Source organism: Balaenoptera ricei, chromosome 16 (assembly GCF_028023285.1).
Source record: "Balaenoptera ricei isolate mBalRic1 chromosome 16, mBalRic1.hap2, whole genome shotgun sequence".
In the NCBI taxonomy this organism is placed as follows: domain Eukaryota; kingdom Metazoa; phylum Chordata; class Mammalia; order Artiodactyla; family Balaenopteridae; genus Balaenoptera; species Balaenoptera ricei.
Genome location: NC_082654.1, coordinates 66,236,046 through 66,250,365, shown reverse-complemented (window position 1 = coordinate 66,250,365; position 14,320 = coordinate 66,236,046). Strand labels below are relative to the sequence as shown.

The following is a 14,320-nucleotide window of genomic DNA, read 5'->3' as shown; positions in this document are numbered from 1 at the left end:
GTGAGTCTAGTTGTTTCCCAGTCAATTTTAACCATAATCCAATGATCATACCTGTATTTTGATATAATTCTTAAAACTATTTTTATGATCTCTGTATATAATTTCAGTTGTCTTTATAAATAAACCACCTGGAAACCCCAGTACCATCAATTCTATAGATAGAGCCAGTCCAGTTTTATAAGGCATCAATTCAGTTCTTATAAATAAGCTGGGTATAAGATCTCATCCTTAATAAATTTATTCTGCCCTTTTGATATTTAACTGGGCAGTATATTAAGATGTCTTTGGTAGGTCCGGATCTCTGCTGTTCCAAAATCAGTGGATACTACCCTGGAGAACTCAAGGCTGAATATCACATTGGCATCATATCCTTTAAGGAAAGAGGATTCCATCAATCTTGATTGTATTTCTTAATTGGTCATGGCATTAGAGGACTGATTAGGTAGGAAAATCCTATAAATAAGCTGCTCTAGTCCTGACTAGGATATATCTCCAGTCTTCTTAAAACACGTATGTATAAGCAATATAATGACCAAAAAGCAATCCACAACTAATTGCTTAGACTTCAAGAGTACAGTCATTTGCAATGTAGTAATTCCATGATAATCATTTCCATCGCTTTTCATGATGCCTGTAACTTAACAACTAAATCTTCATGAGGGTTTTGTTGCCAATAACTTAGTAATTTTTTTTGTCTAACCTGAACTAAGCCCCTTATATATGTTGTCACAAATGTACAGCTAGAGTTATTCTCCAGTCAATATAGAATTAAAATCAAGAATCGTCAAGGGTGGCTAAGCCTCTCAAACTCTGCAGTTGTTGCCAACTCTACTCCTTTCAAATGAAGTACAAAAGCATACAAGGCAGCTAAGTTTAAATTTCCACACTCTGATCACCTCTCATTGGTTACTACGTGAGTGTGTTGTGTAGGATGCCCATAAAAATACAATCGTGTAATGGCAAGAACAGGGATTCTGAGAGACTCTGACTGGCCCAGCTTGAGTTGTGTGGTGGGCAGGATTCAAAGATAGCCCCCAAGATCCCTGCCCATCCTGTACACAGCCTATATAATCCTCCTCACTTGAGCAGGATTTGTGATATGATGAATAGTCACCGCTGTGATTACATCATATTATATAAAACTCTACTGTAGTAGACTAGAGAGCAATTCTCCTGCTGCCTTGAAGAAGCCAACTACCATGCTGTAGAGAGGGCCACATGGCAAGGTACAATGGGCAGCCTCTAGGAACTCAGAGAGGTCCTCCACTGACAGCCAACAAGTCCTGCAACCACAGGAACTGAATCCTGGTAACAAGTAGTGATCTTCGAAGAGGGCCCCAAGCCTTACATGAGACCAAAATCCCAGTCAGCACCTTGAAAACTGGTAAAAGACCCTGAGCAGAGGACACAGTCAACTCACGACAACACTCCTGAACCACAGAAACTGTAAGATAATAAATTCATGTTGTTTTATGCCACTAAGTTTGTGGTAATTTATTATGCAACAGCAGAAAACCAATATAAGTCACATGCCCACCCCTTACCCAGAGCAGGGTGGGATACCTTGATTAACAGGCGAAGTAAGTTTGCATCCAGTGGGGAGGGGTGGTCCTCCTTAAGTGCAATTGAAGTGTCATTACCCGTTGGGACGATGGATACTGGAAAAAAGAACAAAAATCATCCACCACAATATATTCAGCATCTGACATCTCATAGGCTTTCAACATTCAACTCACAACTCCCCCCCACCGTTAGCTCTCTCTACTGCCATATATGCACTTCTAGATCTACATGCCACTGAGCCAGAGACTAACAAAGAATACACGAGGGCAACAAAATCTAGCAAGAATACTAGGCTAATATAACAAATTATAGTCTTGAATCTGCCACTAATTAGCTATGTGACCTTGGGCAACCACTCATGGGCCACAGTTTCCTATCTGTAAATAAAGGGACTGGACTAGCTTTAATGTTTCTTCCAGCATTAAAATTCTGATTTATTAAAATTCCAGGGGAAAAAACCACCAAAATAATTCAACATAAGTTTTGATTTGCTATAAAAGAACAAAGAAATGTCACACTGCTCCCAAACATATGCCCCATCCCTCTCAGTATTCTGCCTGTGAAAGTGGCATCAAGAAAGTCTGAGTGAAAGCCACAAATATTTGCCTTCCACACCCAGATTGGCTTAATAAAAACTACCACATAAAGGAACAGAATCTGGGGGTGGCATGGAGGAGGAGGCAATCAGAATCACAGGCGCCCTTTATGAAGTAAAATGTCCATGGTTGCAACTCAAGTTTTTATGATGTTATTGTCATGAATGATATTATATTTATGCCGTAATTGGGTTAGAAGATATGTATTTTACTTCTTTTTCTGTTACTTGTCACTCACTACATTAAATGGCAATGCTAAAGACCTAAGATTGGAAAAGAACTCATTCGGAAATCCACACTTTTTAAAAATAAAACCTATAATAATTTTGATCTCTTGGCTCATTTCAGCAATATAAATCATTTTAAAAGGCAATTTGATTTTTTTTTAAAGCCTACAGTAACTCAAATAAGCTGAAAATTAAATGTTAAATCTAGGCATTTCACTTTTGAAATGCCGCAAAGAAAAATTAATCACAATTGTTCTTACCAAATACACATTAACTTTGTAATATATTCTTTTCCTTTGCTGTCTCCCCTTCCCCTCACCAAAAAAAAAAAAAAAAAAAACCTCAGTAGAATTTCTGATTGAACTATTTTAACCGCAATCAATTCCCATTACTGTCAAGCTTTTAGGCAAGTGAAGAAAATTCTTAAAAGAGGAAGAGGAAATTAAGGAAGAGTAAGAGAACTTTCCGTTAAATATTATCACTCAACTGCACAGAAGGTAGGAATTTCTAAAAGACTTCAAGATACAACTAATAAATAGTAAGATTAAATTATAGGTTATCTCAGCACACACAGAATCTAAGAGATAAAAAGAAAAAAGACAAAACTTTACTTCTTCTTAGATAGTATCCTACTGGAAAAGTGCAAGTAATGTTCATATAGATAAAATTTATGCCTGGGAGTGTCAGGAATAACATTGCTCCCATATAAGATTCATAGAGAAATGGAGACCACCCGTGTAGCTCTGCCAAATTAAAAACAAAAAGAGAAAATTTCTAAAAGCAAAATCTCAAATTAGATAAAACTTATTCTTACAATTCTCAAGTATTTTGCTCTCCTTCCACAATTAAATGGATTTAGACACTTAGCACCTTTATTTAGTTAAGAGAAATGGTACTGAAAAGTCTCAAGAAAATTCACCCAAATATCAAGTGAGGTCACTTAACATCTGGCCTTCCAAAGGGCAAGGATTTGCCTTCCTGCCTTAATATGAAATGTAACATTATGAGAAAGATGGATAAGTTCCCCTGAACAGTTACAAATACTTAAACTAGTAAAAGGTCCCTACTGTTTTCTGTAAATCTTCCATCAACACACAACTTGCTGCTCTGGGGGCGCCACGTGCTACGGAGCTGCGCGTGCGCCCTGGTATCACCGGCGCCAATTCTCGTGCCTCGTTCCCCGCCTCATTCTCTGAGGTGAGCGACCATGGTACAGACCTACCCGGTTCTGAGAACTTTAACGAAATAACGTAAATAAAGCACCTAGCGCAGTAGCTACACTTAACAAGGGAGGAAATTAATGGCATTTAAAGGTAAAATGCAGACCTAATGCACAGAACTTTGTTCTCAAACCACCTGCAAGTGTCCCCATCACTTGAGAAAGCTTGGGAAACACTCGGGACACGATTTCTTCCAGTAGGGCTCAGCAACGAGGGAGTCATTGTGGGGAGAAGAATGAAAGATGACTGCATGAGCAGGAGCCTGCGAGAAACGAGCCCGCGAGCAGCGGCCGACTCCTCACGCCTTCACTCACACCTCCCTCTCATTCCGCAGAAAGAGGAGAGCTCGACGCGACCAACGCGGCAAACGCAGCTGGAGACGCAGAAACTTTCCAGCGCGCGGGCCCGGAGCACTAAGCGAGACGAATCTTTGTTTCACAGTTCTCTCGGTGACGTAATGAGGAAGCGGGAGAGCAAAAACCAGGTCAGAGACCAGAAGCCAAGCAGGGTTGCGACCTTCGATTTTCCGAGCGCAGGGAAAGGCTTCTAAGACCCTCCTTTAAAGGCGTGTACTTAAACTACTTAAGGGAGTTTCTATTATTTCTTCACGGGGTAATTCCCGCAATTTGGGCAGTCAGCCCCGGCCACCTCTCACACAGCAGAGCTCGCGGAGGTTGTAAGCCCCGCCCACTCGTGAGGCTGGTGCGCATGTGCCCAGTTGTTTTGACACTAAAGTGTTTCCGCCTTCTTTTCTTTTCCGTGGCAGCGATGGCCGAGTGGTTAAGGCGTTGGACTTGAAATCCAATGGGGTCTCCCCGCGCAGGTTCGAACCCTGCTCGCTGCGGAAGTGGATGACTTCTTTTTACCCACTTCCAACAGATGCTGTCATAAGATAATCCGTACTCTTCCGGCCGTATTTCCCCTATTTGCCCGCTAAATGGCCCGACTGCAGAGAAGTTAAATGTGTCAAAGAAAAGCCAGTAAATGTCAATGCTGTAAACATACGCTGTTTATGCTAATGGGAATAGTCTTTATTCCCTTTATACTAAATAGTAACTAACGGTTCTACAATCTTGTTCCTTGTTCACAAAATAAAAATAAAATGAAGATAAATATTGGCGGGAATTTTCAGGCTATCACAGACTGAACAAGCTATCATCTCATTAAAACTGATGGCAAGGCTAATGCTACCTCTCCTTCCATCCCAGAATCACCTTCAACGGTTCCCCCACCACATCCAAAAGCGGTGTGAAATGGGAGATAATAAAAACTTTTAAAAGTTCAACTTCTAAAGTACGATAGGTAGATCCACATGATGGCACACTGCATGTAGCCACTAAAATGATATTAATGACATGGGAAGACTTTCCCAATACATTGCTAAATGCAAAAAGTCGAACAGGTTGGAAAACAGTATATATTATGATCACGTTTTTGTTAAAGAATTCATTTATATAACCGTTTATGTGGCAACAATGGCGGAAAAAAAGAGAGAGTGAATGGGGGCTGGAAAGAAATAACCAAAATGTTAGCAGTAATTATTATCTCTGGGTGGTGGGATTTGGGGGATTTTAATTTTCTTAACAGATAGTTTTTTGCTTAACTGAGTTTTCTAAAATGTGTATATTGATCCAGTATTTTTTTTAGTAATAAAAGGAAATCATGAGGTTAGTCTTTGAGACCCTGCACATCCCCTTTCTGCTCCCTTCGCCCACTTTCACAATCTCCCTCCCACTCCATGCTTTCCAGGTGTTCTTATGGAGTTCCCTAACACCTTAAGGCTATGGATAGCTTTCTGTGGTACCTGAAGTAGATTCCATCCACACAGCCCCCATCCCATTTGAAACTTGACTGAACATACACATTCACCACATTCACATCTTCAGTCCCTCCTCTCTGCACAATCCCCCCTCTCTGCCCAATCCCCTCCTCTTCTGCCCCCATTCAAGTCACTTATAAATGACTGTACTAGTTTCCTAGCTGATTTCCTTCCCTCTTTCAGTCAGGATCACATTCAGCAGTCATTAACAGGAAAATCTAACTCTAGTGACTTAAACACATAAGGGGTTTGTCTCAAGAAATCTGGGAATAGGCAATTCTCAGATGGAACAGGGAACAGGGCTCTTTCCAGCTTTCTGCTTGCCATTTTTAATGCATAGGCCTCATCCCCTGCTTGTTGTCTCATTGTCCTAAGATGGTTGCCAAATCTCCAGACCTCACATCAGTATTCAGCTAGAAAGGGGAGAGACAATACCCCTCAGTTTATATGTCATTTACTTGCACTGTGTAACATGGCTACCACTAGCTACAAGGAATTCTAGCAAAGTAAGTGTTTTTAGCTGAGTATATTGCTACCTATGTCAAAATTAGAATTCCACTGGTAAGGAAGAAAGATGGATGGGTACTGAGTGGGCAACCAAATGTATCTTCCACAGTCTTCTAACAAGAAAGTCAAAAGGCCTTCAAAATAAGTCCCCTGTCTACCTTCCCAGCCTTCCCTTTCTTCTCTCCCATCTCCTTTTATTAGAAGGCCTCCCAGCACTGTATGATGGCTCATGCCTTTGAACCTTTTTACATGTTCACATACAATTACCTGTACGTAATCCTTCTTTTGCCTTAACACTTTCTCCCTTCCTTTGGAGAAGAGGACTGCCTATCGTTTGAATTCCCTTCCTAGTTAGAGGACTGGCTCTCTTTTTGAATCTACATGTAAGACTCTAATTCATCCTTGCTCCCCCTCCCCCCATCTCCATCACAGAAGCTGAAAAAGCCACTTATTAGCTTCCCAGGCTCCCTTGCCACTATGGAGGCAGCACGTGACCTAGGCCCAACCAATCAGATGTGCCCACCCCCAACTTTCAATCAGAGAGATTAATGCAAAGAAGCAGGGAGGGTAAGGATCCACCCTGGTGGTGAGCAGAGGCCATAGTGGCAGCTGCAGGGATTGCTAAGGGCGGCAGCACCAGGGCTGCAATTGGGGTTTACAGTTGTTCAGCAGCAGCGACAGTAGTGTTTATACCCAACTTGCTCTGTGGCGTCATTCTGCCTTGATCTTGGGCTTTGCCTAGCCTAACTTACTCCTGTCCCATTTTCCAAAAGTGGCTTTAGCCCTCCTGGCAATTCTGTGAACTATTTAATATCCTTCCAGTAAGTATTCTGTTTAAATCAGCCCCAGTCAATTTATTTTCTTCCAAATATCAGATATAGCTTCCCTCTTCACCCCACTATTACCTGCTGGGAAAATTCATGTTCTTTCTTCCACCTTCTGGGTAAAGCGTTACTGCAATTTCCAGGGTTGACCCAGAAGCCCCATTTTTATTCTTTTATTCTTGCTACTTTTTATAGCAAGGCTCACGTTGATCTATTTCTGCCTGTTTGCCTCTCTTCCCACTAAATAGTAAATTTCCTGCAAACATAAAAAGGGATCATGTCTCTTATCTTTTTACCCCTGCCTCACACAGAAAAGGTACTCGATAAATCTTTAATGAAGGAATGAATAAATACCTGCATCAGAACACAAATCCACACTCCATCCCTAGAATAACCCCATAAAAAGGGCGGGGGAGGAAGCCAACTTGCTCTCCTTCTTTTGAAAGTCACTAACCTTTGCCCTTAGCATGAGTTAATTTAATATACAATATCCTCTTCCCCTCCTTCCCTTTCCGTTGCCTTCCCTTTCCTTATTTTTTCCTTGCGATCTTTTTATTTTTCCTCTATTCCCTTGTCTTCTAGCACTGAAAGGGCAGATTGAACCAGGAGGTAAGTGCATACAGACCTCCATCTCTCTGGTCAGCCCCCATGCCCATCTCCCTGAGAGTGGTTCACTTTCACCCTGGCCACCGTGTAACCTGAATGTCAGCTCTCTCCATGGGGAGCAAAGGAAAATCCACCGAAGACTTTAGAGAGGAGATATGGAAGAGGTTCTGCAGTGCACTCCTCAGAGGACACAACCTCAACATTTCTCTTCATCCAAGTCCCCCAGCCCCTTCACTCTCCTGTGCATCCCCTGGAGCCTGCCTTTTTCCAACCCAACAGCACATGGTGCATGACCTTGAGGATTTTCCCTCAAGACCCCAGCTTCTTCATTCTTTTATGATACAGAGTAATTCAGCCTTGTCCCTGTGCATTGGCATCAGTGTGCCCAGGAATCAAAGAGCCACCCTTAGAAGGCAGAGGAGTTAATAAATATGATACCAAAGTCTCCTGCCCCACCAAATATTTCTCTATCCACTTCTATTAATACAGGATTAATCCTGCAACTTCCCAATCAGAGTTCAAAAAGTTTTTCAGTGTAGATGGACCGAAGGGAATTTTTTGTAAATTGTAATCAGTTGATCTGAAGACAAATACTGAACTCATAAGCATCCCTCCCTTCCAAATCCAAGTCCTTCTCCATGTTCTTCCAGTTTGTAGCATCTCCTGCCACGGAGCAGGACACACCCACTCGGAATCATCCTGATACCTCCTATTCCTCACCTCATTTCCTATCCAACCCAAGTGCCACTGAGTTTACCCCTAAATATTCTCAGAATCCACTTTGTTCCAAATCTACCACTACCACCCAGTCTAAATCAACATCACCTCTCATGGCGACTACTTCTCAGCCTCCTGTCTCCCCCATCTACTCTTCCTCCCTTTTAATCTATTGTCCATAAAATTTAAATTAAAAAAAATTTAATGCACTGTGAATTCCCTGGCAATCCAGTGGTTAGGACTCAGCACTTTCACTGCCATGGGCCTGGGATCAATCCCTGGTCGGGGAACTAAGATCCTGCAAGCTGTGTGGCGCAGCCAAAAAAAAAAAAAAAAAAAAATTTAATGCACATTTGGTCTAATAACTCTCTTCCTGAAAACATTTCTGGGGATTCCCATGTGCTCTTACAATAACGACTAAAATCCCTAGAATGACCCCATGGCTCCCCATGATACTGCCGGCATACAATTGGGCTTCTCCCACTCATTCTCTGGCAAGATGTACTGTCCTTTCCTTTAGTTCCTTGAAGAAATTAAACTCTTTCCCACCCTAGGAATTTTACATATGTTCCAATGTAATCCTCCCCATCAAATTGGTCAGGTCCCCTTCTTATGTGACCTCATACCATTTTACTCTTTTTCTTCACAACGCTTATCATACTATGTGATACATTAGTATGAATATTTGCTTAATTTCTCCCTGCATGTGAACATATGGTGTGGGATGTACGTGTATGTTTAACCACTAAATCTCCTTATCTGGTCCTTAGTGGACACTCAATAAATAATTTTATTGGATGAATTTTGTGGTTGGGAAGATCAGAGAGCAAGAGGTCTCAGAATACCTGAAGGATGGAAGGTAGAGTCTCCAATGAGGTCCGGTAGACAGTTTTCCTTCAGCTTTGGGGGATGAATCAAAACTACGCCTGAATAGATTTGTGCCCTGACTGCATAGATCAGCAGGAATATTGCAGCTGAACCATCTGATATATTGCAGCACTGTTTAGCATGATTTATGAAGCTGTTATTTTGTTTTAACACATCGTGTTCATTGTAAAGGAGTTTCATCCCCAGAGGTTTCATTGCTGGAGGCACTGTTGTGTACTGAGGCAGGGGAAAAAAGGATTGAGAGATAGGGCTGGCCTAGGACACGTGCAAAGCTTGTTTTCCAAGTCCACTCTGGCCTTCACAAGCCCCCCATGCCCACCTTTGAAGGAACTGCTCCCCAGTGTGCCCATGTCCCCAAGAACATTGGTCTTAGGCTCTCTCTAAATGCTAGAATGCAAACAACTAACAATGATACCTAAGTCTTAGCTCCTGCAGGGGTTAGAGTGACAGAACCTCTGACACTGGAATTTTCAGACAAAACAGATGACTTTCTTCTGTCTGAAGCACTGATGGAGAAAACTTAGAACTTTCAGCTCTTGTTCTAATGACTAGTTTTCTTCCCAATCTACATGAAGTTAATCAGACAAGCTCACCCAAGCTAGTAAACTGGATGTCACAGGAAATTAGTTATTTCTTTTTCCTTCCCACTCTCTCCCACTCCTACTCATTAGTCCTAGGTCTGGGGACACTCTTTCATGGACTGGATTCTGAGGCCTAAAAGAGTGGATGGGATGGACTTAGATTTACCTTAGTTGCTTTGCCTGGTACTGGGCTGCCAGGGGAGGCATGAGTGAGCAAGGCCAGGTCTCCCTTGGTATCTCTAGGCCATTCCGAAGACTCCAGTGACAGAGAACATGGCCCATGGGCTTCATGCTCTTGAAGCTCTCTGCTGCCTGAGGTCAGGGAAGGAGGAGAGTCAGGGATTGGGTAAGATTCTCACTGAGGTACAGAGGTAGGGCACAGCACCCCGCCTGGTCAGTTCATCAATCCCAGGTCCCATTCCAGGAATCTCAGAGCCCTTTGTACTTTCATATCACATTTATTCCCAAACACTTTTGGGGGATATTTTTCCCTCCCAAACATATTCATTTGAGACAAGATTCTCAGAGTATTTGTCCAGCGAGGGAATTTTAGACATAGTTCACCTGACACCACATAAGATAAGTATACACAGTGTCCATATAAAAAGTATTTATCTTCCAGATGTTAAGATACATACATCAGTGGAGAAAGACTGTCAGTGTTTTGAAATAACGTGTATTAGGATGTTGGAGCACAGAAATGCCGTACTTTTTGGTACACACCTCTAGTACAGAGATCAGCGAACATTTTCTATGAAAGGTCAGCTAGTAGATATTTCAGGCTTTGCAGGTCATGTGGTTTCTGTTGTAACTACTCAACTTTGCCTTTGTAACATGAAAGAGGCCATAAACAAATGAGTGTGGCCAAGTTCCAACAAAACTTTATTTACACAAGCAGGCAGAAGGCTGGATTTGGCCCACAGGCTGTAGTTCACTAATCCCTGTTCTAGAGGACTCTCCCCAGTATAATAAAAGAAAAGTTTTTCCAAGTTATAATTGTTAAGATACTTTATACTTATCTATGATATCTTACAATTTCCATTAACATAAAGATATCAAGAAAGGACATCAGTAATATATGCATGAGACAAAATTGGGAGTGAATGTTTTCTAAGATCATTTCATCTCAATACATCAGAATGACCCAGAACCTTCACAGCAAAGTGAATCAGTTATACATATACATATAGCCACTCTTCTTTAGATTCTTTTTCTATATAGGTCATTATAGAGTATTGAGTAGAGTTCCCTATGCTATAGAGTAGGTCCTTGTTAGTTATCTATTTTATATATAGTAGCGTTATATGTCAATCTCAGTCTCCCAGTTTATCCCTCCCCCCTGCCCTTTCCCCTCTGGTAACCATAAGTTTGTTTTTTACATCTGTGCCAAATCCTTATTGATGACCATTAAAGTTGTTTCCAATCTTTTGATTTTACCAAAAAAAAAGAAAAGAAAAAAAGTGCTTCGAAGAAAATCTTGTATATATGACATTTTCTAAAGGAGGGATCTTAATCCCAGTTATCCATTTTCATGTACAATTGAGAGAAAGGGATCAGCCCTTTGTGCACGTAATAGGAATTGGCTTCAAGAAAGCAAACAGTTCTAAAAACATAGTCTAACCTCAATAAAGCTGAAAAATAAATAAAATAAAATAAAATAAAATAAAATAAAAAAGGTATAGTCTACACAAACACCCTAAAAAGAAAGGGGAAGCCTCCACTCTGCTAATCTATTCCATTTCCAGGGGAAAGGAAGGACTAGAAGTAAAAGTACTCATTTACCTTTTGACCTCTCAAATGAGTCACTTCTTGGAAACTTTCCCTTCCCTTCCCCCTTCTGTTTCCCCTCTCCTCTGCTTAGCTCCATATTGTACCCAGTAATTACTGGGCTTCCTGGAATTTTTATTAACAATTCAAGATGCTCCAAGAGTAACTTCTGTGACCACAGCCTCTGCTAACTCAATGCTCTCTGGGGATAGTGCTCACTGCCTCTGGCTCATAAAAAGGACAGCAAAGGGGCTTCCCTGGTGGCGCAGTGGTTGAGAGTCTGCCTGCCAATGCAGAGGACACAGGTTCGAGCCCTGGTGCGGGAAGATCCCACATGCCGTGGAGCAACTAAGCCTGTGCGCCACAACTACTGAGCCTGCGCGTCTGGAGCCTGTGCTTCGCAACAAGAGAGGCCGCGACAGTGAGAGGCCCGCGCACCGCGATGAAGAGTGGCCCCCACTCGCCACAACTAGAGAAAGCCCACGCACAGAAACGAAGACCCAACACAGCCAAAAATAAATAAATAAATAAAGTGTAAAATAAAAAAAAAAAGACAGGGAAGATTCTTAAAAAAAAAAAAAAAAAAAAAAGGACAGCAAAGTCTGGAGTTACAAAGAATGCAGGTCTGAACCTTCCCTGCAGAATGACAATGGTTATTTGTAAGGCAAGGGAGTGATGAGAGGTCCACCAGACCCAATCTCAGTTCCTGTTTCTACTTGTAGAAACTTTCAGGGGTAAGATGGATGACTTGATGAATTTTTTTCAGTACCTACATTAATATCATGGCACAGTCCCAACTACTTTGCAAGACTGACTTGAGGGTGGATTCACTGTAGAAACAAATTTATTTCTTAAATGCTGGCAAAGAGGTTCAGAGACACTCTTATCTATTGCTTTTCCTGTTCTTGCTTTGGCCATGAAAATTAGCCAATATATCGTTCAAATCTACTTGTGACAATTTGATTTTGCTTCACATTCATCCAGGCTTGAAAAATGACCACAGCTCAGGCAGATTGATGCTTCCCGGCCACTCGTTTCTAACATGTATTAATACATCAGCACCACGTTCGAGTAGTACATCTTTCTAAATTATTCTTTGTTTTTATCCCCAATGCTCTTTAAGCTTCATTAAAAAAATAAACCTCTAACCATTTTTCTCAAGATTGTCTCTATAAAACACCCAACCTGCCACTGACTAGGCTATATCTTCATATTTCAATTTTTTAGTTGCTCTTTTTTATTATCTGTTACTATTACTATAGCATTCTCATTGAGGGGACTATTTGGCTACTGAGGAAATAAGGAGAGGTTTTCATCTGTCAAAAACCAAAATTCAACTGTGTAAATTTGAAGATCTAAGTGGCTTTCTTCAACAAGTCTTGAATCAGGCAGCATCCCATATAGTAAATAGAAAGGCTCTGAGGCGTTGTACAAAAATGGAAGGTTGGGCTTCCCTGGTGGTGCAGTGGTTGAGAATCTGCCTGCCAATGCAGGGGACATGGGTTCGAGCCCTGGTCTGGGAAGATCCCACATGCCGCGGAGCAACTAGGCCCGTGAGCCACAATTACTGAGCCTGCGCGTCTGGAGCCTGTGCTCCGCAACGAGAGAGGCCGCGATAATGAGAGGCCCGCGCACCGCGATGAAGAGTGGCCTCCACTTGCCGCAACTAGAGAAAGTCCTTGCACAGAAACGAAGACCCAACACAGCCATAAATAAATAAATAAATAATTTAAAAAAAAAAAATGGAAGGTTTTTACAGGCAGAATGGGGTGGGACAAAAAGGTAATAGCAAAAGAAAAGATTGTTTCAGGCCAGGCCGACTTCTTTGCGGGGAAGGGAACGGTAGGAGTCTTTGTCACACAGGTTACCTCAGAAGGGCTGATGAGGAAATTTCAGATTGACTGTGTAAAAGGACACATTTCTGGGAGGAGTTGAAACTGCAGTTAAGTCTTGCTGTTTCAGGGACAAATGACTTCATTTGGGGCCTCTTTTTTTTAACACATCTTTTCTGCTAAAGCCCACCACACAGCTATAACATTTCCCAGTTATGACTCTTCTGCAATGTCACAGGTTCTGGTGGGCATTATATTTGAAAAAAATGATAAAAGTATCAAAATGCTTATATCTGTTCTAAAATGTAGGTTTTATTATTCAGGTATGGTGAGGACAACAGATCCGGAGATTACCACTGAAAAGATACTTTGTTATTCCCAGTGTTGACTGAAAAGAAATGCACAAGGTGAGAGTTGTGAATTAAGTTTTATTGGGGGCAAAATGAGGACTATAGCCTGGGAGACAGCCTCTCAGAGAGCTCTGAGGTACTGCTCCGAAGAGGTCAAGGGGAAGATCAGTATTAAATGTGAGTTTAGTGAAGGGAGATACGTGTAGTCAAGCGCACATCTAAGCACAAGGTTGCTGCTAGTCATGAGGAAAAAATGTCTCCATTCATGATTTTAGTGCTTTTCTAGATATGAGAAGATGCAAGAAATTGGGCTCATAAAATCTCCTGAAAATATCTAACTACCTGAATGCCTGTTCTGCCAGTTTTTCCCAGAGCACAGAGTGCCTCATTCCTGAACTCCTTTCAGGGTGTGTTGAAGCTCAGCAACTGCAGCGGCTTGTGACCTAATCCTTGTAAAGACGGATGGCAAGTGACAATTTTTAGTTGGCAACAGTTACCAAAGGGAGGAGTCATGCCAAGCCATTGGGGATGGGGGTGGGGCAATGCTGGGAAGCTCTGGGTCTGTCCAGAGTAGAGGAAGCAAGGGGGAAATGTGGGCTAGTCTCTGCTTTGGTTTCTGTGAGAAGGAGCTGGTGAGGCAGGGTATATAGGTTTAGGACTGGCTAGTTTGAATGATTTCAGCAGGCTCTTGGGTATATAAGGGTTGTTCCTAGTTGCCTGGTATCTGGCCCTGGAGTGATGAGGACATGGGAATAGTGGCCCTGAGGTGGTAGGGGTGTGGGCTCAGGGTTGGTTCATTTGCATACGAAAGGCATGCTTGCAG

The 14,320-nt window shown here is 41.9% G+C and overlaps 1 protein-coding gene and 1 non-coding gene across 3 annotated transcripts in view; one reads left to right on the top strand and one right to left on the bottom strand.

Annotated features, from left to right (window-relative positions):
• The window catches only part of CTNNA3 (catenin alpha 3), a 1,736,704-nt gene extending 1,732,777 nt beyond the window's left edge, over nt 1-3,927 (bottom strand). For both annotated transcript variants that reach the window (XM_059899110.1, XM_059899114.1), the window contains exons 1-2: nt 3,713-3,927; nt 1,564-1,658 (exon numbers count right to left, since the gene is read on the bottom strand). In XM_059899110.1, the coding sequence (XP_059755093.1) occupies nt 1,564-1,658; nt 3,713-3,758 (141 nt within the window). In that variant the 5' untranslated portion in view covers nt 3,759-3,927. The remainder of the gene's footprint in view (nt 1-1,563; nt 1,659-3,712) is intronic.
• Nucleotides 3,928-4,368: 441 nt separating this feature from the next.
• Nucleotides 4,369-4,450, top strand: TRNAS-UGA (transfer RNA serine (anticodon UGA)). The gene has a single exon. It is a non-coding gene; the product is annotated as a tRNA-Ser (tRNA).
• Nucleotides 4,451-14,320: the final 9,870 nt, after the last annotated feature.